This window comes from Pseudopipra pipra, chromosome 4 (genome assembly GCF_036250125.1).
Source record: "Pseudopipra pipra isolate bDixPip1 chromosome 4, bDixPip1.hap1, whole genome shotgun sequence".
Classification (NCBI taxonomy): domain Eukaryota; kingdom Metazoa; phylum Chordata; class Aves; order Passeriformes; family Pipridae; genus Pseudopipra; species Pseudopipra pipra.
The window spans coordinates 63,304,874-63,331,542 of record NC_087552.1 but is presented as its reverse complement, the minus strand read 5'-3'; the positions used below and the strand labels follow the sequence as shown (position 1 = coordinate 63,331,542).

General features: G+C 37.7%; 1 protein-coding gene across 4 annotated transcripts in view; it reads left to right on the top strand.

The window, feature by feature from the left end:
* The window catches only part of EVC2 (EvC ciliary complex subunit 2), a 75,676-nt gene that overhangs the window by 24,068 nt on the left and 24,939 nt on the right, over positions 1–26,669 (top strand). For all 4 annotated transcript variants that reach the window (XM_064653254.1, XM_064653255.1, XM_064653253.1 and 1 more), the window contains 5 exons: positions 328–479; positions 9,659–9,983; positions 12,207–12,446; positions 13,994–14,169; positions 25,630–25,789. In XM_064653254.1, coding sequence (XP_064509324.1) covers positions 328–479; positions 9,659–9,983; positions 12,207–12,446; positions 13,994–14,169; positions 25,630–25,789 — 1,053 coding nt within the window. The remainder of the gene's footprint in view (positions 1–327; positions 480–9,658; positions 9,984–12,206; positions 12,447–13,993; positions 14,170–25,629; positions 25,790–26,669) is intronic.

Below are 26,669 nucleotides of genomic sequence, written 5' to 3'. Positions count from 1 at the left end.
ACAGCAATTTTTAAAAAAATTACCCAAGGAAGTTCATAGTGGAAGGTAACTTCCTAGACAACTTTCATAAGTGTTCTGTGTTCTCCATTCGTTTCTTCACTTGTATTCCAGATCAGTTATATACTAAAAAAGATCAGCCTAAAACAAAAGTCGTATATTTGATTTCAGATACATATCTGAGTTGCACAACCTCTTTACACCTTCTCCAGCTCTACAGTTTGATGATAAGTAGTAACCTTCTCACCCATAGATAAACTGCAACAAAATTAGATCAATTACTCATTATAATTTTTTTTCCTACTTTCTCTTTTTTTGTTGTTTTTTTAGGAGATACAGCATGAACTCAGCCAAAATCACAAACTGGAGCATTCTCAGTTTAATTCAGGTGATCTCTTCAGTGAAGATATAATTATGAATGACCAAATCATCGATATTCTGTCCTTTGAAGAACCTGGCAATATGCTTCAGGCTTTAGAAGAGTAAGAATTCACTGCTATTACATCATATTTATTACATTTATCATCAGTCAAATCTTTGATTTGATTAACTGCTCTTTATTGTTTTTTTATAGTGTCTGTTTACACATATTGCTGCAGTACCTTAGGCTTTTGAACTGTTTTAAACAACCATCTGTGGGAACTGAAAATTATTATATTCATATTGCTTAACCTGTAGAAGTCACAATTCCATCTAGGCCTTAGACATGCAAGACTTCCAATCCAAATGAACATCTAGTTTTGTCTCTGTGGTTCACTAAGTAGAGGGAAACCTTTCTGTGTACAAAGAAATGTTGAAAGGTTGTGTTCTACTCTTGCTGAGCACATTCTGCTTTCAAACAGATGGCTTTTGTCCTAGAAAGGAGAGCCCCTGCTGGGTGTCTGCATTACTGTTCAGCAGCGTATTTTGGAAGTACCTGGAGTCTAAGGTGTGACAGTTCGTAGTGCTGCCAGAAAGACACCACGTACCTGTAATCAGTGGGACCACTTGGTAGAGCAGAGAAACTCTCTTGATATTGCTGAAAGGCCAGTTAGGGCTGTTTGACTTTAGCTGCTGTTAAAGATCATCTGTTCTTCAGCTGAATTTGATAAAAAGGTCTAGTGTGAGGACAAGTGGATGTTGTTTATTCAGTATTACCATTAGCTCCTGGTAAGTGTGTGAAAGGCAGTATTATGCAACTATAAAATCTGTAGAAGCTGAAAAATTACAGGACTATGGATGTAATTTTGTTTCTTAAAGGGTAACTAACAGCATTATTATTTCCTGTCTTTTCTTGATAATTGGGTACTTACCTCTGTAAATTGCACATTGGTCCTTGCTTTTATAGCAACTCAGGCTTTGAGAAGACTTATCCTGAAAATCATTATGTGAATATTAAGTAGAATAGGATCAAATACTTTTTAAAGTCACTTTAGTATTAATTTATTTCAGGGATAGTTAGGATCTATCTAGGTTAAAAAAAAAAAGCTGGACTATATTCAGATACATTATAGATTAGAAAGGTAAATATTCTCGCAAACCTTTGGATAGGTTTATTTTTATAACAGAATTATTTTTATACCTATAAAACAGGATTCATATCTTAGGTATGTCCAGAGGCTAAAGTTTTTTAATATTCTTATGAAGCTTGTGCATATGTATCTTTCTTCCTTTTCTTTCCTCACAGTTTCTGTTTTCTTTACCTCTGAGTATGCAGAACATTGCAGTGAATAAAGTAGTTACTCATTAGCAAACACTCACTAACCTTCTTCACCTTCTGAACTATCTTCTCCTTCTTCCAGGATGAGAATAGTAGATAGACCACAAAGGTATTCAGAGTTGCAATGATTCCTGCTGTGAAAGGTGATTGAAATGGTGATAGACATTGTTGTGAATGGCTCAGATCAGCCCCTACTGGTCAGTAGTGGGTGCTTTCTAATTCTGTTTAGATTATCTCATTTAATGTAATTTTAAACCAGACCTTCTGTTTCACTCATTGTTACACAGATGCACTTACTGCATTTTTATCTATTCTTTCCCCCTTTTTATTGGCACTCATTGAATATGTGTGTTTAATTACTCCAAACCCATTCCGCTCCTCTCTTACTCCTGGTGCAGTTTATCTGACTGAGAGAGGATCTCTGTAATGTGAATGCCTACACCAGGTTGCCCTGAGTTCCCTGTTTTATTCAGGAGTGTAAAAGAGCACTTGTAGGGTTTGATTATTCTCACCCCTAAACAGACTTCCAGAAATTAGTTGTATGGCTGTTGCATCCACTGACCCAAATGCCTGGAGCCTGGGCTGATTAGCTCAGCTATAGGGGACTGGAGGTGGGTGAGATGAATACCAGTCCTGCAGGCTGGTTGGCCAAAAAGGCTGGAACAGTACTTTAGTGCCTATATTAGAGACATGCAATATTTTTTTGCTTATAATACACTCCTTGTTTTATCTCTCGTTAACACTTTGATATTTAGCTTTGGATGTTTCCTCATCTAATAGTGCTGGTTCCTTATTCATTCTGCAAGTTGGGGCAAAGCAGTCCATTAATTTCTGATCTGTATTACTTAAAAATTTCATTTTAGTGTTGTACTTCTAAACCGTCATACATTATCTAAGTTTTTAGCTGATTCCAAAGACAAATGTAAAATATTGTATGGTGCCTTAGGAGCTCCTATGACAGTGATGTAGGCTAAAACTAGAATGAAGTAATTCTTCTTATCACTGAATTGCCTGCTTTAAGGATAGTAATTTTTAAAACATAATGGGAAAAAGAAAAATGGTGCATTTTTAAGTTATCAATGGATAATTGCAGTGAATTTGAATGAATTCTGTGCTTTAATGAAATACCGTCATTTTACTAGTTGTGGTCACAATCAGTTTACATTAGTGACAATAGTGACAATTGTGACAATAGTGACAATTGTGACAAAATGTCACAATTTTGTTTACATTAGTGACATCCAATAAAATATTTGGGTTTTCAGTAAGGAACAAGGAATGAGGTTTGTTTTGTCTCATAGGAATGGCAGTATACTGAGAATAAAAACTGAGCCTGTATTTTGAGCGTATTTTTTTAAAGTCATATATATGCCAATATTTTAGCATCGTAATACTTTTTTTAAATTATTTTGGGAAGCAAGAATATAGGGGCTTTTGTTAGGGAGATTTTGATTAGGTATTTTCAGCCAACAAACATCATCTTGCTTGTATGCTAGCTTGGTAATTCCTTCTGCATGTTTTGGTGCAGATATGTTTCATTTTTGTCTACATAACACACATATAAGCTTGCTGACATAATTGATACATTCTTTTGAAATTGCACTGTCATTGTAAACATGGTTGGAATCATACTGGTACAAACGAGATAAATACTCAGAAAAGTAAGAGCCACAGGATGTTTTTGTGTTCTTTGCAACATAAAGCTGTGTCATCTTTTAAGAAGTGACAGTGCCAAATCATTTAGCAGATACTCGGGAGCATGTGTTCAATATTTATGGACAGGGACAGCTTTGGAGTGTAGACAGTTTGTGGTGTCAGGAGGATTGGCTAGAGAACAAAACATACTTTTCGTGTTTCATAAGGAAGCTTCCTGGTTACTGATTTTGTGAGTTTTGTCTTAATAAGGCATGTTCTGGATGAACATTATGCAGCAAAATAACTTGGCTTTTATTCTCAGTAGGTTCCTTGCTGTGTATATTACTGAATATCGGCCCATGGGCAATGAATGCTAATGAGGGGAAGCTGTATGATTTGAATATTTGACGTGCACACTAGATGATCATGTTCCAAAATGTTGTGTGTCTCTTTTTCTGTATGTCTAGAACAGAATATGAAGAGAGTTGAGCAATTGGGGTTTGTGTCTGATGTGATGAGGTTTGACCATGTTCATAGTCTCACAAGATATAGATATGTTAAAGGCAACTTAATTTCTTTAAATGGCTTTCCACTGCTACGACTTTTCTTTTTAATCTTCATTTTCTACAGCTATGCTTTCTTTAGTTTGTCAGAGCTCTAGCTGAACTTGAACCCCTCTTTGCTGATATACAATATGTACTGCCAATTATATTGGGAAATGAGTAAGTAATATGTGTACATTGCAGCTGATTTTTTCTTGTGGTAGAGGACATTGAGGCCAGCGTACGAGAGAACAGGACCGTATTGTCTCCAGGGAGCCTTGACAGAAAAATAAAAACAATTTACTACTATATTAGAAGTTCACTTTTACTTTCAAAATGTAAATTTCTTACTGTTCATGTCAATTTGATTTTCTATGGAGCAAATGTGATTTTTTTTAACCCTAGATTCAAATGGAAAGTAAGAATCATAGAATGTTAAGAAGTTGGAAGGGACCTTAAAGATCATTTAGTCCCAATCCCCTGCCATAGGCAGGGTCACCTCCCACTAGACCAGGTTGCTCAAGGCCTTATCCAACCTGAAGTTGAACCGTGTCAGAGTTGGGGTATAAATGATTATATTCTCATAGCAGCTAGACTTGAATATTCCTACACAGAAAATGGTGAGAAAGCGTTACACTCACTATAAGTAAGAAAAAATTGAGGTGCTAAATTTCCGTTTTTGTAACTTTGAAAAAGTGTAATTAAAATTTTGGAATTTTAGAAGGGAGAGCATATTTAGTAATCTGTTTTTGTGAAATGTGTACAATGCGGGAATACACCTATACATAATAATCACATTGATATACAATAAGATGCAGTGAATGCACATGGTATAAACTCCAAATCCTGCATTTGTACTTCTGTGTTATGAATGCTGTTATAAACTTGACGAGTGTGTAAACTATACTTTTTTTTCCATCAGAGAAGCTCAAATGCTTAATATGTGATAAGAGCCTATAGGACAGGGGAACTGAAGAAAGCAAGTAATTTGAAATTAATGAATACTTATCTTTTTTCATCCTAAAAAGTAATTTTTTGTGGATGTTGGCTAACTCTGAAGTGTTCAGAATTACATGGGTCGTTTCTGCTGTCCACCCAAAACAATTAGTTTTATCCAGAAAAGAGTCTCCTTTTGAGAACTGTGCTGTGAGTGATGCTTTATTCCATATAATTTTGAAAGAATACTCACCCTGTCTGAGTACATCAGAAGAATCTGAGTAGATCACAGCAAAGTTGGAAGCTCCTCAGGCATTAATGCATAATGCATATAGCCATATTTATTTATGCTTTTGTTAGTATCCAGGCTGAAGTCGGTGCTTTTGACATCAGTGGTAAAATGCATGATGACTTCACTGGAAGCAGGACTGGAGTGTTTCTTACACTCTCTTGGTGTAGTCGTTTTTCAGTGGATGCCACTGAGCTGGAGGCACTTTGTCTGTCTGTCCATCCTTCCCTGTTTGCATTCCTCTCTCCATGAGGAATTGGTGCAGCTGCTGCACCTAGGGGCTCTGAGTCACTGCTGCAGTGGGAACATCCACAAATGGCCCTAAATTACATGCTTTTTGATAGCATGTGTGTTACGAAGCAATGCTTTTGCAGAAACTGCTACCTCGGAGCTCGAGTCTCCTCTGGATACTGTTGTAATACATATGCTACTAATTGGCAGATGAGAGATGAGCTTTCCTAAAATGACAGGTTTTTGTTTTGGTGACAAAATGTTTCTCTCCCTTTTAGACTACAGAAAGTTGTGTCACAGTAGTTTCTTATCTTTGTGAAGTCAGAATTAGTTTTAAAAATGTGTTTGAAAGCCATTAGTTATTTTTAGGACTGTTAAATTCAGCAGCTGTTAATTCTCCTGTTTAAAAATTCCCTCTGTGGACCTGTAATTTGAATAATAAGACTTAAAGACACAATTACTTGGTCGTTAATGAGAGGTTTCCTTTTTTTGTAGTGTGTTGTGATTTGGGGTTTTTATAAATTAACTCTATTTGCTTTCCTGACCCTAGCTGCTTTCCTGTATTCTTTTATTAGGTCTGTGAAGGACATCTGTTGCATGGGCACTCTCTCTGCTTCTCTGTGTTTGGTAACTGGGATTCTCCCCTTCTGGGTCTTCTCTGACAGATCTGTATATCCTCTTCCTCTTCACGTGAGTGAAAAATCTTTACACTTACTGTTTGCAGTTTCATTTTCTATGTGTCTGTTCACCTTCCCTCGCCCCACCTTTCCTCCCTTTTGTGCCACCTACCTTATATATTGTCCTTATCCTTTTTCTGCATGCTTTGTCCAACAGGAGCTTTGATCTTTTTCATCAATAGGTTGCCATCAGTTACGAGTGCTTCATTAGCTTTCATGTTTCTATGATGCTGAATATGCTCAGGAAGTGAGGTGAGACCTTTTAAACATCAGTTGCTTTAACAAGCACAGTGCAGAGCATTTAAAGCAACTTATTAAATGTACCTCGGCTTGAGGAGACACAAAGTGTCAGGATAGAATTTTTTTTCTACATGTCACGAAACATTGCACATTTAATCTGGATGATTGTAAACGTTGTTCTTCTGGTGGACTTGAATTAAACCAAATTAAAGCATTTGGTTTAATATATGTACTTGATTCCTGTGTTGTAGTGACTGCTGGTGTCTAAGACACCAAGACTTCCTGATGCAGTGTGTTAGACCTGCCCTCAGCCTCTCGGTTCTGAGTAAGAGCTTGAGGCAAGGTTTCTGGTGCATGTGATGAGCTTGTCTCACTCCTGCTGTGTGGAGATCACAAACCAGAAGCAAAGCACATCACATGGAAGGTAGATTTCAAGTGTTTTTTTAAAGAGACACAACTTTTCTTCAACTACCACTGAAAAAGGTCTGGCTGCCGTCTTCCAGGATGTGACCTGGGAGAGCTGTGATTTCTAATTACTTTTCTCCATGCTGTTACCCCTGGATTGGTGGAACAATTCATGTGCTTCTTCTCTTTCATTGCCTTCTTTGCAGATGTACTGTCAGGAAAATGAAGGGTGAGAGTTGCAGGTTATACTGACATGAGCTTTATTACTCTCTTGCTGACACACCAGCATCAGATGAACTACCCCTATTGCTCCTCCTGCATTTTGCATCATATGGAGTAACTTGGGTACTGTAGTTTTTGTGGGTGAGAGAGAGCACAGGAATCTTGCTCAAAATGAAATCAGGTTGAGTCTATAATGACTTGCAGTAAATAAGAAGAAATTCTGTGGGAAGACTGAGGGAAAGATAATAGGAAATGCTGTGATGATTTTGGCTTTTATTGTTGGGATTACTGCTGAAGAAGACTGAAAAAGTAACAATTAAGGAGATGGCTGAAGAATGGCTTAATCTTTTTTAAAGCATGCTTTAAAAAAACCCTGTATTTGTGATAAGGAATAAACGATATGTCATGAACTATATATCAGTGTGGTAGAGCTGTGAAGTGTTGCTTTATAGGGAGAAAGAGAATTCAGTCTTTCACATCTCAGTAAGAAAGGGTTAGTAGCTACTGGGACCACCAGCTGTCAGTGCGTGCATGAAGAACAGAAAAACAATGACTAAGGAACTTGTTATTCCACCAAACAAAAAGAGTTGGAGGTTGAAACTAATCAAATTCAAGCAAAGGATGAGGTTACCATTTTCAGGTCTTAGAGAATTTATCTAGTGGAACAATTAATTAAAGTGTTGTTTAGTTCTCTGTTAGGGGATGGTTGAAAACCAGGATGAGATATTTCTCACAGAAAACAGATACGCTTCAATTAAATCAGAGCTGCTGAACTTAAAGCAGGAAAATAAATCTATGGCTTAGATTTTACAGGCTAGTCATGAATTGGTGAATCTCTGAAGCAAAGCCTTCTATCACTGCCTGACAGTCGTTAGGGAAATGTTATAGCATAAAGCTCCCATTTTCTGAATCCTTGTTTTTATTTAAATGCATTTGCACAACACTGAAACACTTTATTTTTTCAAGTTGTCGTAAACAAATAGCTTGGTAGTACCTGACTGTGTCAGCAAAAGTCCTAGGACTATAAATAAAATGACTTAAAATACACATCTGCACTGCCCATTTAAAGTACTTGCTGTGATGATTCATCATCCTGTCACCTGTCCTCTGTGGCTGCCCTACTGTCCTGGAGTGAGAAGGACTCTCCCTTAGCAGAGGGAGCAGATCAGCACCCTGGGACACTTGACCATGAACGTAGGTGAATGCCACCCAAGAAGGCTGTGTACCTTCAGGTGGTGTGCTGCAATATCCATCTGTACACAGCACAAAGAAGCTGGATGGTTGTGTTGTCTTGGGGACATTAGAGCAAATATTAGCTCTTACAGGATCTTCAGATAACTATGAAGAAAGTTTCAGGTGCATGAAATTTCAATTGCAGGGATTCCTGCTCCTGTATGGAAGGAAGAGGGGGTAAAATGGAGGAGGTTTTGTAGCTGCAACCAACCAGCCCTGCAGCAGATCACTAAGACGAGTATGGCTATCACTAGTGTGTTTCTGTGCTTTTGAAAGACTGCAGCAGTCTGTTTGTGATAGATTATCACAACTTAAGCCAATGTCTCCTAAATACTTCAAGTGTTTGAGTCATTGTAAGAAAACAATTCCATCCCATTGATTTCTAGATGGGGAAAATACATCTGTTGTGTTAACAGAGGGGAAATGATAGTAATATTTCACTGATTTGGTTAAACTTTATTTGCTTAGATAAGGAAAGGAAAGTTCAAAAAAAAAGGTGAAGTCTTTCTAGCTTTTCATGCTTTGATATATATCATTCTGAATGTGGTAGCATTCTACCCTCTTGCAAATCTTGCCAAGATATTTACTATGGATTTGAAATTTATTCCAAGATTTGTTTGTGGAAAAATTAGACCAATAATTTAGCCTAGGTGAAAAAATGAATGGGTTTAAGATCTTAAAAGTGTATTTTGTAGGTCACAAACAAATTCATGTGTATGTAATCCACACAGAGAAGCATACAGTGCTGTGTGGTCATGTAATTTGACATATTCGGGTAAAACCCACCTAATTTTCCAATGTTAGATTGATTTCAGAATAGGCAAATATATAGAATTTAGAGTAGTTACATAGTATATGAAATTAGAATAATTATAATTCCAATTTAATTCTAAAATAAATGAGAATGTATTCATGTGCAACATGACATTTATTGCATTTTGTAAACGCCCTTGTATTTCCATCTGGTTTTAATCTCTTTTCTAGAACTCTGTTAATGTTCATGAGAGACAGATATCAGCTATTTTAATTTATTTGTATCAGCACAGAATCAAAACTTTCCCCTCTTCCCTGCAGAGAAGGGAATACACCAGCACAGAATGTGAAACAGTGATGTATCAATGTAGTTGATACATCAGTGAGTTTAGAGCTGTTTTACAGTCAGTGAAATTTGTAGTCTATTCAGACACCTACTTCTGCTTCCCAACAAAGATGGTGGGGTTTGTTTTGGTTTGGTTTTTTGGAGAGGGGACATTTCTATTGGCTTTTATCTGAGTGAATGTTTTGAGTTCTATTAAAGACAAGCTTCTTCTGTCTGAAATGGAAATGCAAGGATGGACATATTTGATTAAAGTTGCTGTGGTAGAAGTTGACTCACCCTGCTTTTTGATGAATGATTACTATCAAGATTAGTAAACTTATATGCTGTAATATTCCTGCACTTTTCTGACTGCCATTTCATTACCCAGTATCAAATGACTCTGGATATCCTTGTTTTCTGATAGAAATTTCCTGTAATCTGTGATTCCTTATGGTCCCGATTACCTTTCTACAGCTTGGAGGTTGCCAGCCTGACACGGGCAGATGCTGATCTGGAGGCACAACGAACACAGATATGTAAAGAAGTGATTAGTATGATGTTGAAGAACATGGTCTTAAGTCACAACCTCTTTCCTCATGTGGAGAAGAAGATAAGTTCTATTTTCAAAAAGCGGTTTCTTGCAATGGAGAAAGAGATTCAAGAGGAGTATGAAAGGAAGATGGTGGCTTTAACAGCTGAATGTAATCTGGAAACCAAGAAGAAGATGGAAGCTCAATGCCAGAAAGCAAGAGCTGCAAACGAAGAGGCTGAGGAATTAATGAAGAAAATTAATGAAAAGGTAAATCTGGTATAAGATCAAGATAGTTTGCATGATATGTAGTTTTCTGTAGATGGTTTATCTTTTAGACTAGAATGGCTGAGTAAAGACAAAGATCTACAATTTAAATATGTTCAAAAATTCAGATGTCATAATTAGAGTAGTTGTTATTAAGAAATTGTATTTTACTTCACCAGGAAATTAATTTATCTCAAGAGAATCTGTGACACCTGAAAACAAAGGGTTGACATTGTTTTTTTTATAATCACTTAAACAGTTGCAAAGTGGTGTATTTTTATTTACTGCATTTTACTGCAGCAGCTCCTGAGATCCCCAGTCAGACACTGTGTAAAGTATTTTGCACATTCAGAGCAAAACGAACTCCCTGCATCATAAACCTTACAATCTAGGTAAAAAGCTTCCAATATTTATGTTCTTATTTTGAAGAAAATGAGAATATAAGCACAACCAAAGGCTGATATCCCTCCAAACTGAGTGAAGACAAACAGAACAATCTGTGTTTTAGGCAGAGCAGGGAGTGGACTTCTCTTGGAAATAACCTCTGGATAAGAGATAAGTAATTTAAGTGGGATATCACATACCCATAATTGGTAAGAACTTTTATGATAATTCATTATGGCAGTTTTGACAAAAGAAAGTTTTTGGTGAGTGTGACCCATCAAAGGTATTCCAGTATGTTGAGGCTCTCAGGAGGAACTGTGTTTTATCAGGATGTTGCATGGAGAAAATTGATGACACAAAGCTAATGAGCCAGTTGAATTTCTTTGACATTTCAAGCTGAATTTTAAATTGTGACTGTAGGGAGCTTTCAATACCTGTAAGATATGCATAGCCTGAACTAGAGCTTCTAGAAACTCAAAAGAAATGGCAAGGAAGAAATACTTGTGGACATCTTAAGGATGAGGTGAATTGTATTGTGCAGAAGACTTTTTCCTTCTGTTGGTATAGAAGGTGTCTAGGCTAGATGTCTAGTGCTTAGATTGACCTCACTGAGCTAAATCCTCCTTTACAGAGAGAGGGGCCTGACTGAAACTCAATATGTGAACTCATACTAAATATGCTTTCAGCAACGTGGCTTTTCTTTGTATGAAATGAATTGATGTTGGGTCATTCTGGTTTGTACTGGAAATCCTGAATGGTGGGAATCAAGCAAACAATTAAGGCCAATCCAGTCCTGGTGCTGATCCATTTACCATATACCAACATATACTTTTCTGTCTGTGAAAGGACTTGGTTTTTTACTTGCCATGGCACATGGTCCAACATGACATTCTGGAGCACCAGGGTTGGCTCACACCTGTGCTCCTGGGCAGCAGGTGTATCCTGACATCCAAGACATGGCAGTGAAAAACAGCTGGAGCAATAACCTCCTCCCCTTCTCAGCCAAAACACAGAATTTATATTCTTTGCCTTTTTGATTAATTATTTGCTGCCTGCAGTGTGTCTCTCAGTGAGAGTGAGGTGCAAAAGAAAGTTCTCCTCGAGATAATTGGTATGAAATTTAGAACAGGAATAACATAGCAAATGTTGTGTAGCTCTGCTGGCGTACGAAGCATTCTATGCTCTGGGGTACATATATGTTTTGATTCTGTAATGACTTTATGCCATCTGAGATTAAAACTATGAATAAGTCTTACTGGAGAACTATGAGAAAGTATTTCTGCCAAGGAAGCTTTTAAATTAATTGCCATTCTGTTCCATTGTTGTAACTCTAAAATGATGCTCTTGGATTAATTTGTAGAAAGCTATAGTTAAAGTAGGTCACCAATAATAAGAACTTCTAGATATTTGTAGTAGATAGTTTTTTCCTAATTTATATTATTTTTAAAATTACACATTGTTATTTCATTGTTTTGCCTTATATGAATCTATTCAATTTTAATAGGATTTCCAAATTGATGAAACCTAAGAAATTTATTTCATATATATATAGTCTTTGTCGTGAATTTCGTGCCATTTTATGTAATTTATCTTAAATAAAGCTTCTGAATTCTAAAAAGACTTCATTATGCCTTGGATAGTCTCTGGATTATTGACTGGCAGCTGTACAACCCTGTCATTCCAAACAGGTGAAAACTGTGGAAAGTGTACACTGATTTAATATCAGCCTTCATTTAAACCTGAATTCATAAAAGATATATGAGGTAGTAGCACTGATATATTTTAAAATATGTTGAATTCTGAAAATCACTTCAGGTATATTTATTTTTCTCTTCTCTGCAGCCTGCTGTAGAATACAGAAATCTTCTGGATAGACTTCACAGACTGGACCAGGACCACCTGAAGAGGTTCCTTCTGGTAAAACAGGAGGAATATTTTGCGAAGGCTTATAGACAGCTGGCTGTTACCCAGAGAAAGGAGCTCCATACTATCTTCTTTGCACAGATAACAAATGCAACTTTAAAGGGAGAATTGAAGTTGGAAGCAGCTAAAACATTAGTGGAAGGTTACTCTAAAATACAGGTAATAGGATGGTAACTCCATTCCCAACCTAATGACAGAATACAAACGTACAGTAAGTTTTGAGAAATTTTTCACGATAGATGTTGTCACTTTTATAGCTAGCTTTCTTAGAAAGTATTTTAAAAATTATAATGCCTTCATTATGCACATCTAGACATCTACACAACTGTATGTTGAGGCATATGCACATTTTCAAAGCTCCCTAGGCATCAAGTGCTGTTATATTCTTCAGAAGATGTACTGAGCCCCCCAGTTCAAATATGTAGATTATTGAAACTGTGGTATGTCTGAAGTACTATACTTTTGTCCTTAGAAGGATTGAGTATCTCTAGTTTACATGTTCTAGGGATGCCAATGAAGAGTATGTTCAGGTCTTTAGTTTTGCTGTCAGTTACATTTTAAGCCTCTTGCAACAAAACAGCTGGAATTCTTTCCTCTAGGGTTTTGTTTGTTGTTTTTTTTACTCCATTTATGTTTAAAGTTAGTGCTCTAGATGACAAAAATTCTGGAAATTTTTCTTCTGGCTGCTTCTCAAGGAAGAGTGTGATTGTTGTGGTCCTAGAGGTTGAGGATGGAGGTTAAAAAGAAATGTTTGAAAAGTAGATGTCAAAACGTGTAAGACCCACTCCTAAAACCTGATGCACAATCTCAGTAGAGAGAAGCATATGGGCCATTGTCAGGGGTAGTTGCAGGAAGCAAAAGATAGTTGAGCAGCCAGCTCAGAGAGGTAGAGCAAGTGAAAAAGTTTTTACCATGTTTTGGCTGCTCAGATGTGGGTCACGTAACTATCAGACTTAAATCTTGGATGTTCGATGCTAGCAGAATGTCTGCTACAGAGCACTGTGTGCCTAACTCTGGTCTCTGCCAGACCCATTTGTAGGTGTCTTTGTCTAAACCTCTCCTGTTCCCCACTGTTGGAAGGAGGAACTTGTAAGAAGCTAGCCTGCGTGCAGCAGGCTTGGCTTTCTCTATGCTGTACTGGACATGTGTGGAAGAATTATCACTGGCTTTGAAGTCAAGTCAGGCACCTTTGTAAATGTTACCCTTTATTTATATAATCGTTTGGTACATTGTAAAGAAAAAAGAGAGGAAAAAGAGAAAGAAGGACACATGCCACTTACTGGTGTTACTGAACAATTGCTGTGTTCAGGTCCCAATTCAAGACCTTTCAGCCTGTGATAGCTGTAAGCAGGAACAGTGCTACTAACAGTTGTAGGGCTTACATGTGTATTTAATTGTGGATAGCTGATCAAATGACCTGTTAACAAAGGGGACTCGAGGTGCACTAACTATTCAGGAGAGTACACACAGTATTAAGATAATCAGGCCAAAAGCTCAGCACATTATTTATTTTGCTTTGTTAAGATAACTGTAATCATTTGACATGATCATTAGAGTTAAGTTGATATAAGCTTATTGGTTTTCACTCGTAAGAATTTTTTAACTTTGCCCTTGTTAATGAACAAATCTGGTCTGATACTCACAGGTGTTAGCTGAAATTAGCATTACATCTATTTAAATATATTTTTTCACATTTTTTCCTGTAGGGAGACATTGAAGAGCTAATGGATTTTTTGCAAGCTAGCAGGAAATACCATCTAAATAGAAGATTTTCTTACAGAGAGTATCTTATAAGTAAGATACAATTAAGGCATTCTCATGTCTCTGCTCTTATAAATGCAGCAGCAACCCAGATATCAAGTCTCCTTAATAAGATGGAAAGGTAAATAATTGTTTTCTTGTCAGCCATCTGACTACGTTATCTCACAGACAATAGAATACTCTTCAAAAGTCTTTCTTCTGTGTTACCTAACAGGGAAGTTACATAAAAATGTTACCTTTGTAACTGATGACTTTGTTAATATTCCATCAGTCACTAAGGTGAGATTTTGTTGTTATTGATTTTGTACAGCACAGAGATGAATTGTTGGATACATGTGTAGTGCTTGTTTGTGATACTGAGTTCAGTTGGAACCAGACTCATGTAAGGTTCTCAATGTCTTTATACATCCATTATTTGTGTAAATAGTCAACAGCATGTGAAAAATCGTACCAGGGTCCATCGCAACATGTACCAGACCTTTTGTCTGGGTTCTTTATGCATGAATATATGGATTAATAGAAAAGAACAGTTTTGATTCACTTGTCATTGAATACGTTTGAGGAGCTGGATGTACAGTGTCAAGCTGGAAAGTGTGAATATTTCCTGAAGACAGTTGACTAAGTTTATAAATAATGTGATGGGAGGATTTTGACTAGCAGAGTACACCTGTTGCAGGGAATTAAGAAGTAAAGGTCAGGTAAGTAAAAAGTAGACCTGGAAAAGGACTCAATTTATTTGAGATATCATACCAGATCCAGGCTGATTGAGTACTCTGTGAGAGGATACTCATAGCCAAGGTGGAGAGAGAGAAGTGGTGACTTACCAGACACACAGACACATAGTTTTTTTAAGTTATGTGGGAATGTGGAGCACTGAGACAGACGTCATGCTGCTACCCAGAGAACTGTGGCATATGTTAGTTTGGCATACAGAGAGATTACTGAGGAGCATGCCAGGGAAGTAAAATATGTTAGTGTACAGGAAAACAATGTAACACTGCTGCTGTTGATCCTGTGCATGCAGCTTTATTTATATATTTTAGATGTCTATATTGATGTCAGTCACTGACACTATGTGAAATGTGCAATAAGAGAACAAGGTAAACATCGGTCTTTTTGCAGTGTGTTTTTTCTTTCATAATGTTAATTAAATTCAAAAGTAATTTAATATTAGGAGGCAGGAAGTTTCTTAAAGATTACAAAGATTACATCTGTTGATGTGATGAAGTAATTTATCTGGGCTTTTTTATAACTTTTCCTTGCTTTTTTTTTTTGACTGTCCTGTGTGCTGCCTCTTTGGAATCATACACTAAGTTTAGCCTGAATCACCCTGGCTTTAGCCTCAAGATTCATTGATTGGAGAGAGGTTTTTCAATATGCTTGCACTGCTTTGCCTGTTATGCCAAGATCTGCAGCTGTGTGGCTCAAAGACAAAAATAAATGTCTTAGCATAGGATATATAATTCAGGTACATCTTTCGCAGAGAGTTTCCTTCCATCAGTTCATGCCTGTCTTTGGAATTGTATTACGAGAAATGGTCTGAGATGTTGTCACAGATGTTTTGGTTATGTGGACAGCTTTTGTGAGAAAGTCACCTGTGTGGCCATTGCAATGAACAACTGGGACTTCTCAAGCTGGAAAAAGAGGTTTCACCCATTGTTATTGCACCTAACAGTCACAGACCAGATCAACTATAAAACAGAGAGGAAAGGCATAGAATTAGTAATCCAAGACCTTGTGGATCTCATGCCCAAAAATGTACCAAAAAACTCTGCAAACCCCCCCAAACTACCGAGAAACTTCCAAAAGCAGCAAGAATCATTACCAAGATGAAAAATTTAATTTTTCTAGCACTCTCCTGTTAAACCCTCAAAGTATGCAATGCTTGTCATACTCTGTGGACAAAGGAAACATGTCCATAGCTGGAGATAGCATTTGTAGAGAAGCAGTCCCATTTGACTTTCTGAGGCTAGAAATAGTTATTTTCCTGTAACTTCCCGCACCTCCTGCAGCAGTAATTCCTTTCAGACAGATGTTGGCCAAACTCTTATAATTCATTCTTTAGATGTTGAGATTATAAAACTCTGAATTTAGTATTTCAATTTATGTGCTAGTCTTTTATTTTCTACAGGCAAACTGAAATATCCCAGTATGAACCTTATTTATAAATATGTTACCTAGGCTTGTATTTCTGTTTATAATTATAATGTGATTTGGGGAATGTTTAAAAATTGGAGCACTAAAATTTGAGCAGCAAGAGAAGTCTGGACTGAACGACTGGTACTTTAAATTTGTATCCATAATATTCTCTTATGTTTCAGTTTATCATTGAACCTGCTTGTCTGTAGATACAGGTCTATCTTAATCTATTTTATCCAGCTTTAATAGAGTGGCTTAAATGGTTATAAATGGAATTTTAAAATGCAGAACTTTGTATGGAGAAGAGGAACTTAGAAAATATTTAGATATAGATATAATTAGATATACCACAGATAGATCCAGTGATAAACCAGCAGAAAAATATTGAGGGGCGAATTTTTTTTTTTAAATGGAGCTTAATCGTGTGTTTAAAATTTATCAGATAGCAAGGCAATTTCAAATTACCATGGAAAGGATTCTGTGTGGCCAGAATTGAATGTTATAAAAAGCTAAATAAACCCAAACCAATTCTAGGGAGGCTTGTGAACATTTTAAATGAAATAGAGCAGCCAGAGTTTTCAAGCTGGGCTTTCTAAATACAGTATTTGAATAAAATATCCCATTTTTCAGGATTAGCTGTTGAGTACTCAGTGTCTTTTGAAAATCAAGTCTGGACTGCAGTGACAAAAGGCAGAAAAGGATGTTTTAAAATATAATCCATGACTGTAGATTTGAGGATGTCTAACTAGGCTCTTTATGTTTTTTTCTTAAAGAATAATGGGCAAAAGGGCAATACTTGAGGCAGTGTTTATCCTGGCTTGTTTCTACTGTCAACAGAGATGCAAGATTCTTGATGTTTTTAAACTACAGCATCTGTAAACCTGTTGTATCACTCCTGTGCCAGTATCTGCTCGTTCACAAGAAAATTTATTTCTTCTTCAGTCTCTTAAAAGTTCAGTCCGGTTCTTGTGACTTGCTAGGCACAAACAATTGCAAGCTCCTTTTAAGTTTCTCCCAAAAATTAAATTTTTATAAGACCTCAAGAATTTCTTGTGTATTGTGTTTCTAAAGTGGTCAACAGACTCTTAAAAGATTGAAGCAAAGCATCTTGCGCTGGTCTTGTTCTTCTGAATAATCTCCATTTATATGGACCTTGTCCATATAAAGTAGTTACCCAACAGTGTCCTACTGGAGCTTTCGGAAAGTCGGTGTTGGAAAGTGAATGCCTCGAGGAATAATGCATCAATATGAAGTTTTATAATAATCTCTTAAAACCTTTTCTGCTTGTAGCACTTCGTAATGTAGGGCATTTATTGCCCTGAATTATTTACATAAATGCTGATCCAGGCACTGGCAAGATGCCTGTTCAGCAGGTGAAATTCTGAAGTAGCTGCAGTAGCATGGGCACAGTCTTGCAAGTTCTCTCTGTGTAGTTTCTGTATAGTGTTGTGATTCTGCATCCAGGTACATTCAGGCTGATACAACTTTTCTGCTTCATAACTATCTCCTTTTTGCTTTAGTGATGCTCTCGTGACTTCTCTAGCTTTCATAAAACAGTCTTCCTTTGCTGGGGTCCAGTGTCCCTTAGGTAGTTCTCTGTAGCATCAAGTACAAAGTCCTGCTTTAGTGCCCTCGCTCCATATTGTCTCCGTAATTCGCTTGGTTTTGTTCATTATGGAGAAGTCAATCATCTGCCTCTGATTGACCTATGATACTGCTGCTGTTGGCTACACACTTCATCTCTGTCCCTTCCTTGGTGCTCACTGAATTTGGGAGGATCTCCCTGTAAACATCCTTGTCATTACAGCAGTATTTTCCTTCATTAAAATTCTCCTTGTTCAAAGACATTAGACATGTGCCTGCACATTTCTTCAGTGATTAAATGTCTGGTATGCTGAGACCAAGCTTTTTATCATACCATCTATACTGTCTCATTATCTTTCTCCTCTCTTTTTCTTTTGCATTTCTCTTCAGGGTCCTTTGAGAACAGGACATCTTTTATTCCTAATAGTGTAATTGTTTTTATATTGTATTTATATGAAATCAGTAATGAAGGTCGCTTGCCAGGATCGAGCCTTCTAGGAATTATTGTAATACTGATTAATATAAGTTGGCACATAAACTGACATAGATTTTGATGGTGGGATCCTGCATTACCTACAGTTTGAGCTGTGGACATACTGGATCTCTACATAAATCAGCAACCTGAAACTGAAGACTGGCTTTTTTAACTCATCCTAAAAATAGGTAGCTATATATCATCTTCCTATCATTCTGTGTTGCATGACTTGTCCTAAACTTTCATTTGCTGGGTGGTTCCAGCACATCCATCTTTTTCTATTGCAGACTCTTTTCACTGCTCTGGACAAGGACTTTAATTGGATGCAGCAAACATAGGTTTATTTCAATATCTTGGTTATTATCTTTCCTCACCATAATTAATCTACTTTTTATTCACATATCTTTTGCCTTGGGCTTGATCAAAAAGAACAGGTGTTGCGGACGACGGGAAAGTATCACACGATCACAGTATTGATCATGACTAATCCAACTTTATTGCTGTAAGCTCCATGCTTATAAAGGTTAATAATTAGGCTCATTAATATTCCAAATACAAGCTCATCATTGGCTCCTAATTACCTACGTTATATTTGCGCAAATGCTGCCTCTTTCTCATGGCTATAGTTACTTTATTTACTATTTGCTACTTTCTCTACCTTTCCCATCCTGTTGCTCTAATTTTTCTATCACGTATGCAGTTTCTTAAACAATACAGCTTCACAGCAGACAATGCAGCCTTGCAGTTTCTTAGACAAAGCAGTTTCACAAACACACTAATCAGTGACCTTCTAATAGTTTTCTTGCTTTAGCGTGAGACCAGCGGTATAGAATCTTTAATGTGTCCTCTCTCTACCAACCAGGTTTCTGCAATATCTTCTACACTTCCCCCGCTCTGTTTAGACAATGTTAAAAACACGTCACTCATTGCCTTTGTTAGCATGCTTTGAATGCATTTAAAAGCACAAGGAACAATGCATAAAGCAGCTAGCAGTATTAGTAAAAGCGAAATTGCTTGTTTAGTGATCTCCGCAAGCCATGGTCCTAAACCTAATTTTGCTAGCCATCCCCTAATGGGATCTTTTTGAACTTCAAAGTCATTCAGGTGACTTTGCATTTCTCTGAGTTTCTGGTAGATGGACTGAGAGTGATCAGAGAGATTCATACAACACATGCCTTCAAATTCTTCACATCCATGCCCCTGAGCCAGCAATAGAAAATCTATGGCTGCTCTGTTTTGTAAAACAGCATGCCTTATTTCATCAGAGTCATGAGCCAATTCTCCCAGAATTTTCGAAGTTCTATTCATTTGATCTCTTGCCCAACAAGCTGTTCTTTGGACAAGAACCAGGCTCTTTTTTGCTCCAACGGGGGCAAATATGGATGCAAAGAAATTTGCTGTAGGGACATTGTGCAGTCTACTGGTAATTATGGGACATGTCAGTCCTAATAATGCTTCTTGAAGACCCTCATTAGTACATAGGTACCAATCAAGATCATTTTTCTGCATTGGTAATCGTATACGTGCAGGCTCTTGAGCATCAATTTGTAACACACGCTCTCGACCCTTTTTTATCAGGGTTGCCAACATTTCAATTTTTTGTAAAAGTGTTTTAGGCTGTTGTATGCTAGTTGATAACCATTCTAAAACCCCTATATCCTCCCCCGTTTCTGTTTGTGATTGTGTAATAGCACCTAAAATGTATCGTTTGTCAGCCCAAAAGGTAAGTTCTAAAGGTAATTTCCATTGTCTTCTCCGAACACGGCCCTGAGTGACACAATCTAAAATTTGTTGGAGTATGAGTTGTTGGTGCTTTGTGACAGTAATTTTGGTTGTTGGGTCTGTTCCTTTTAATAGGGGTCGCAATTCAGCTAAAAGGTCAGCAGGGATTCCCACAACAGGGCGTAACCACTGTAAATCCCCAAGAAGTTTTTGTGCATCATTCACAGTGCGCAATTTTGATTGAAATACCAATTTCTGTGGGATAACAGCATGTCGAGAGATAGTCCACCCCAAATATCTCCATGGTTCTGTCGTTTGAATTTTTTCATCTGCTATTATTAACTTATATTGTTCCAAATGTCTGCGAATTATTTGTATTTGTTCGGGTACAAACTCCTCAGGCTGGCAAAACAAAATATCATCCATATAGTGATAGATTATGCAGTCAGGCCATCTTCTTCGCAAGGCTTGTAAGGCAGTATCCACATATAGTTGACACAAAGTTGGACTGTTCCTCATCCCTTGTGGTAATACTGTCCATTCAAATCGTTGGTCAGGTCTTTCTCTGTTAATAGCAGGTAATGTAAAAGCAAAACGTTTAGTATCCCGAGGGTGCAATTGAATTGTAAAGAAACAATCCTTTAAGTCCACAATCAGTAAGGACCAATCCATGGGAAGCATTGCAGGATTTGGTAGTCCAGGCTGTAAAGCCCCCATGGCTTCCATTTGTGAGTTAACTGCTCTTAGATCATGCAATAATCGATATTTTCCAGACTTTTTCTTTATTACAAATATAGGTGTATTCCAGGGACTAGTAGAAAGTTTTAAGTGTCCTTGATCAATTTGTTCTTGTATTAATTCATGAGCAGCTTCCAAGCTTTCCCGTTTTAAAGGCCATTGTTTAACCCATACTGGAGTATCAACAATCCAAGTAATAGGAATTGGGAAAGACCAAGCAATGGCTATTCCCCCAAAGGGTAATCATTGGAGAGTTTCATCCCAATTTGTGTCAAAACATCTCTCCCGATTAAGCATTGTACTGTTGGTGGAAGCTGCACAACAGACAGGACAGCACTGGCCACACGACCTTCCACCTCGATGTTCACAGTAGGAGTCCGCATAGCAATTGAGGCACCCCCAATGCCAGTCACAGTTGTAGTAGCAGGTTGCAGAGGCCAGTGTCTAGGCCAACAATGAGGAGCTATTATACTGGAATCAGCTCCTGAATCTAGTAAAGCATCCAGTGTTTTTGTTTGATCTTTCCATATAATTGTAACTTTATGTTTTGGCCTCTCACTTAAATCCAGTGTCAGTAAGGTAAGTCCTCTTGTAGAACCAAATCCACGATCTCCACGTTGCATCAGTTGTTGGTCGTTGGTTAAAGGTTTTGCTAACTGTGGCAGGGGTATTAATTGAGCAATACGTTGTCCTTTAGGAGTCTTTAAAGGTGGAAAAATAGTATATGCCATAACCATTATCTGTCCAGTGTAGTCAGCATCAATTAATCCAGGCAGCACAAATAATCCAGCAAGGCTAGCCGACGATCTGCGAGTTTCCTGAACGGCTCCGACAAACAGAAGTGTTGTGGGTGGAGTTCTGACACTGCTGGCACCAAATTCCTGTTGCTCGGCACTCCCTTCTGAAGTGTCCAGTAGCTCCGCATCGATAACACTTTGATCGAGCTTTTCCATCTGTGGAGTTATTAGCCTTTCCCTGGAGGGGTGCAAGAGCTGCTAACACTTGAATTTGGGAATTTTGAGCCTGTTCTTTAAGCTCCTTAACTAAGTCCTGAGTCTGTTCTTTAAGCCCTTTAGTAAAATCCTGAATAGCATTGACTAAAAATGCATTCTCTCCTGTTGGTATTTGCAATACTTTGTCTAATAATTCTTCTACAGTCCAATAAGGACCCAATGTATTTATTACTTGTTTAACCATTGAGTTAGCATTTTGCAAAACACACTGCTTTAGCATGGTTCCCTTCATATAATCTGGGACCCCAGCTTTTGTGATAGCAGCTGTTAACTTATCAACATATTCACCAAAAGATTCATTCCTTCCCTGTTTTAAGCTCATATATAATGGCACTCCCCCTGGCTCCTTGACCCTATTTAATGCTTTCCTTACAAGGTCCATGGCTTCTCTAATTTTATCTGCCCCAATGTGTACTTGTGCTTCGGTTCGTGAATATGGACCTGTTCCCATTAGTTCGTCTGCTGTAACGCCGTGTAAAGGATCCCCCGGTTGCCTGATCACAGCAACACTTTCATTAACATATGCTTGCCAATAAGCATTAAACAAAAGTTGCTGATGTTCTGTAAGTATCATTCTCGAAATGGAACGGAGATCTGAGGGTAGTAAAAGTTGAGTGGCCCAGAAATAATCTAACATTTGTTTAACAGGTTCTCCATGCAAACCAAATTCACTTACAGTGCTCCGCAGTTGTGCCAAAAGTTTCCAATCTAATGGAGTTATAGTGGCATTTAGCCCTCCCCCTGGCATTTGATTATAAATAACTGGAAATGCCATGCCCTCTGCCCCCTGCAATTCTTCTGACAGGCAATGTTTAGCAATCGCTGCCCATGTATCTCTCCTCTCCTTGGCTATGGCCCCCGCCGGGTCAGTGCTTGCCCCAGGGACAGGCATCACAGCATCTAAAGCAGGAGGAGGGGGTGCTGGTGGCTCCAGCAATGGATCAGCGTTATTGCTTAAAGGTTCTGCAGGGGCAGGAGGGTCAGGAGGGGTTGCAGAAGGGGGAGCCGTATTTTCATTAGGAGGGGGGGCAGACGGCTGTGCTGGGAGCATAACTGATTGAAATGCAGGGGGGGTCGGGGAAATAGAGAACCAATCTCTGTTATGTCGCTGTATACCTCGAGCTTGCTCAGCAGCTCGTTTCTCTGCCTCATGTTGTAACAATGTATCATTCACAACTTTCCAAAACTTTCCCAGCTTTTTTGCAACTTTATCCTCTTCTAGAATGGCCTCACATATTTTATCTCCAAACTTTCGCCACTCTTCTAAAGAATGCACGGTATGCGGGTTGATAAAACACCCTTTTGCATACCCAAAAGCAAGCAATCCTGGTAATTCCTTTTTTAAATCTATATCTTTAATACCCTTTTTCTGCAAAAATTCAGAAAATAAACTATATGCTGCTTCCCTTTCCATTTTTTACCTATTTTTAGCGCGCTCTTGCAGCCTCCAGGGTCCGGCAGCACGTACGGTGGAACTCGTCCCAAGTGACGCTTTAAGGATCCGAAGTTGCAGTTGCCCACTTTTTGATCCGGGTCCGAAGTCGCAAATTCTGCCGACTTTTTGACCAGTTCCAGGTCCAAGTCACTCCTCAATTTGACTTTTTGACCAGCCTTCGCTGCTAAGGCTCCGACACTATGCCATCCCAACCGTGGATTCCCCCGTTTCTTTAAATTATCACGTCGGGGGTCACCATTTGTTGCGGACGACGGGAAAGTATCACACGATCACAGTATTGATCATGACTAATCCAACTTTATTGCTGTAAGCTCCATGCTTATAAAGGTTAATAATTAGGCTCATTAATATTCCAAATACAAGCTCATCATTGGCTCCTAATTACCTACGTTATATTTGCGCAAATGCTGCCTCTTTCTCATGGCTATAGTTACTTTATTTACTATTTGCTACTTTCTCTACCTTTCCCATCCTGTTGCTCTAATTTTTCTATCACGTATGCAGTTTCTTAAACAATACAGCTTCACAGCAGACAATGCAGCCTTGCAGTTTCTTAGACAAAGCAGTTTCACAAACACACTAATCAGTGACCTTCTAATAGTTTTCTTGCTTTAGCGTGAGACCAGCGGTATAGAATCTTTAATGTGTCCTCTCTCTACCAACCAGGTTTCTGCAATATCTTCTACAAACAGGCAAGACTTAGAGTTTCCAAATATGCACTAGAAACTTGGGGCAGTTGGTTTGGAGTTTTTTGTCATAATGCTGAATTGGACCCTCAGATTAGCTCAGCTGGGTAGAGCATGGTGCTAAAATGCCAAGGTCACAAGTTTGATCCCTGTACAGGCTGTCCACTTAGGAGCTGGACTTGATAATCCTTGTGGGTCCCTTCCAACTCAGAATATTCTGATTCTGTAATTTTAACATAGATTAGTTTCAAGACAAAAATTACTTGGCCGAGAACGATGCATGATGGATTGCTCTCGAGGTACTGAGAGGTATTTTAATCCTCTTTGGTGAAGATTAAAGAAATGCAGTAGATAGACTTTGGAAAAGCTTTGCAAAAGGAGGCTCTCTCTGGTTGACATAACTGTGTGATAAAGTTTATCTGAGTTTCTATCCAGTGCATACATTATATAGGGGATGATATTTTGTGGCTTTCTCAAATAGTTGTAGATGCTTGAGCAGTAGTCAGAGAGGTGTGAATTGTGGAATCTGGCCACCATGGTTATAGTGCAGTGGCTGCAAAAAAAGCCAATACATTAATCTTCTGCTTTATTTTAGCTTTTATTTTGAGGATTTTAGTTGGAATTAAGCTGTCACAGTATTAATAAATCCTAATAAACCAAAATGAGACTGTCCTTTCTGGAGAGGGGCTTGCTTACCATATTTAGGTGCAACTATAATTTATGCATTGGTTCAGGTATCACACTGGAATGGAACCTTGAAAGCTCTGAATCCTAGCTCTGTGTAATGTTCATGTCTTTGGAAAAATGGGGATTGGATAAGTAAACTAGAAGGTATTTGGGTAACATTCAGCTTCAGGTCAGGAATTGGTGCTTTCAACTCAAACTTCCATGTTGACCTTTCAAATACCACATTTTGGAAGTCCACTATAGAAATCATAACTTACAAATGTCCAACAGCCTGGTCTGAATTAAGATGTTCTTTTATTTTTTTCTGTTAAATAAGAAAGATTTGAGGAATTCCTAGTGTAAAAATAATAGCAGATAAGTTCTGAAATTCAGTTTGAGTTTGTGGAGAGGGAGATTTTTCTAACTGTTGGAGGCACCATTGGGATCGTGTTTTCTCTTTAAGTACTGTAGGAACTGGAGGTAGACCATAGCCTTGAACTTCCATTTGAAAGCACTGCAGGCCCAAGACTGACAGTTTGCTCTTTCAGATTATTGTATTTTGCTATTATTTTGAAATTTTTATAATTTTTCTGATATAAATATATTAGGAAATATGAAAGTAATATTTTTGTGGATACTTTTACAATTTTTTTTTATTTGATTACTTACTTTAAAAAGGAAATTGTTTTTAATGAGCAGAAGGAGTTATAAAAGGCATCTAAAATTGCATTAAATGCATTCAGGCATTAAATGAACAATTGATATATCAATAATATATAAAGTTTAAAATATCTCATTTGAATGTCATGTTACTAACTGATATGTAATTGATTTTGCACTTGCCTTCCCTTCCTTTCCTTCTTCCTGTTTCTTCTTCATACACCTTTCATTCTGTCTTCACAAACTGCCTCAGTTCTACACTCACCTCTGAGGTTGTCCTGTTATCCACTTGCTTGTTTGAACGTCACAGGTGTCACTGCTAAAGAAACAAAGATCCTTCTGTGTGTCTCCTTTGTTGAGCTTTATTATGGTACTAATTGTCTCAGATATCCTTTTGCTCTTAAGAATTTGGGATAACAGGCTTCAAACACTGTTATTACAGAGCAGGTCACCTACCTGAAAGTCATTTGGGAATGCTGCTGGACCGAGCTGAGACTGAAATTAATTTTGTTAAACAGAAATTTGATCATGATTTAAAACAAGAAAAGCAAAAGCTTCGGCAGAAACTCATTACCAAGCGAAGGCGGGAAATGCTGCAAAAGGTAATTGTTTTCAGTGTATTTTTTTTCATAGGGCTTATAATGAATTAAAAATTGAATTAATTTAAAAATAAAATGTAGTTCTTAAGGGTCAGCACTGCCAGGAACATGATTAACAATAAGTGTCCATTTGTTGTAGCTGTGTACCACCATGTACTGTATTAATTATGCAGTAATGACTAGCTGTTCTTATAGAAAAACCTGCAAGAAAGTAACTTATCTTCAGCTTATCTGGAGAAACTTCTGAAGCCCCTCTGCTTAGTCTAACCTGTCTGTAATGTGCAGAGAGCCAAAAGCCAACTGAGGTTCTGGAGTTGGTTAGGGAGAGGACTCACATGACAGTCACTATTTTCTGTGTGTTTCCTGGCTATGTGTGACCTGAATGACTTCTACAGGACAGTTAAAATTCAGATACAAAACAAAACTATTTAAAAGATGCTCTGCCTGTGGTTGCTTGTGGTAGGACTCATATCATGTCACCTCAGCCATCTAAAAATCTTAATGTAAATTCATAATGTAAGATGACTTGAAGCTGTTGAAAAAGGGAATTGTTGTCCAAAAGTATATTGCAAAGTTATCCAGAGTTATCTTTCTCTGCTTAAAAGATATAGAAAAAAACTATCTTGGATTAAGTGATATATTTTATAGATGATCAAAATAAGGTGAGATTGATTTTACCTTTTGTAGGATATGTGTTTTAATGTTTTATGCTCTTTAACAGAAATCAGTGTGAGCAGAGACAGGAGGTATGATGATAGAGACGTCATTTTTTGTATTTATTCTCAGAGTAGATAGCTTTGGCTTAGCTTTCCAGTGAAATTGTTGCATGTTGCAAATGGAGAAAATAGAAAACAACAAAACTTTTTTCCTCTTTTTTTTTGAA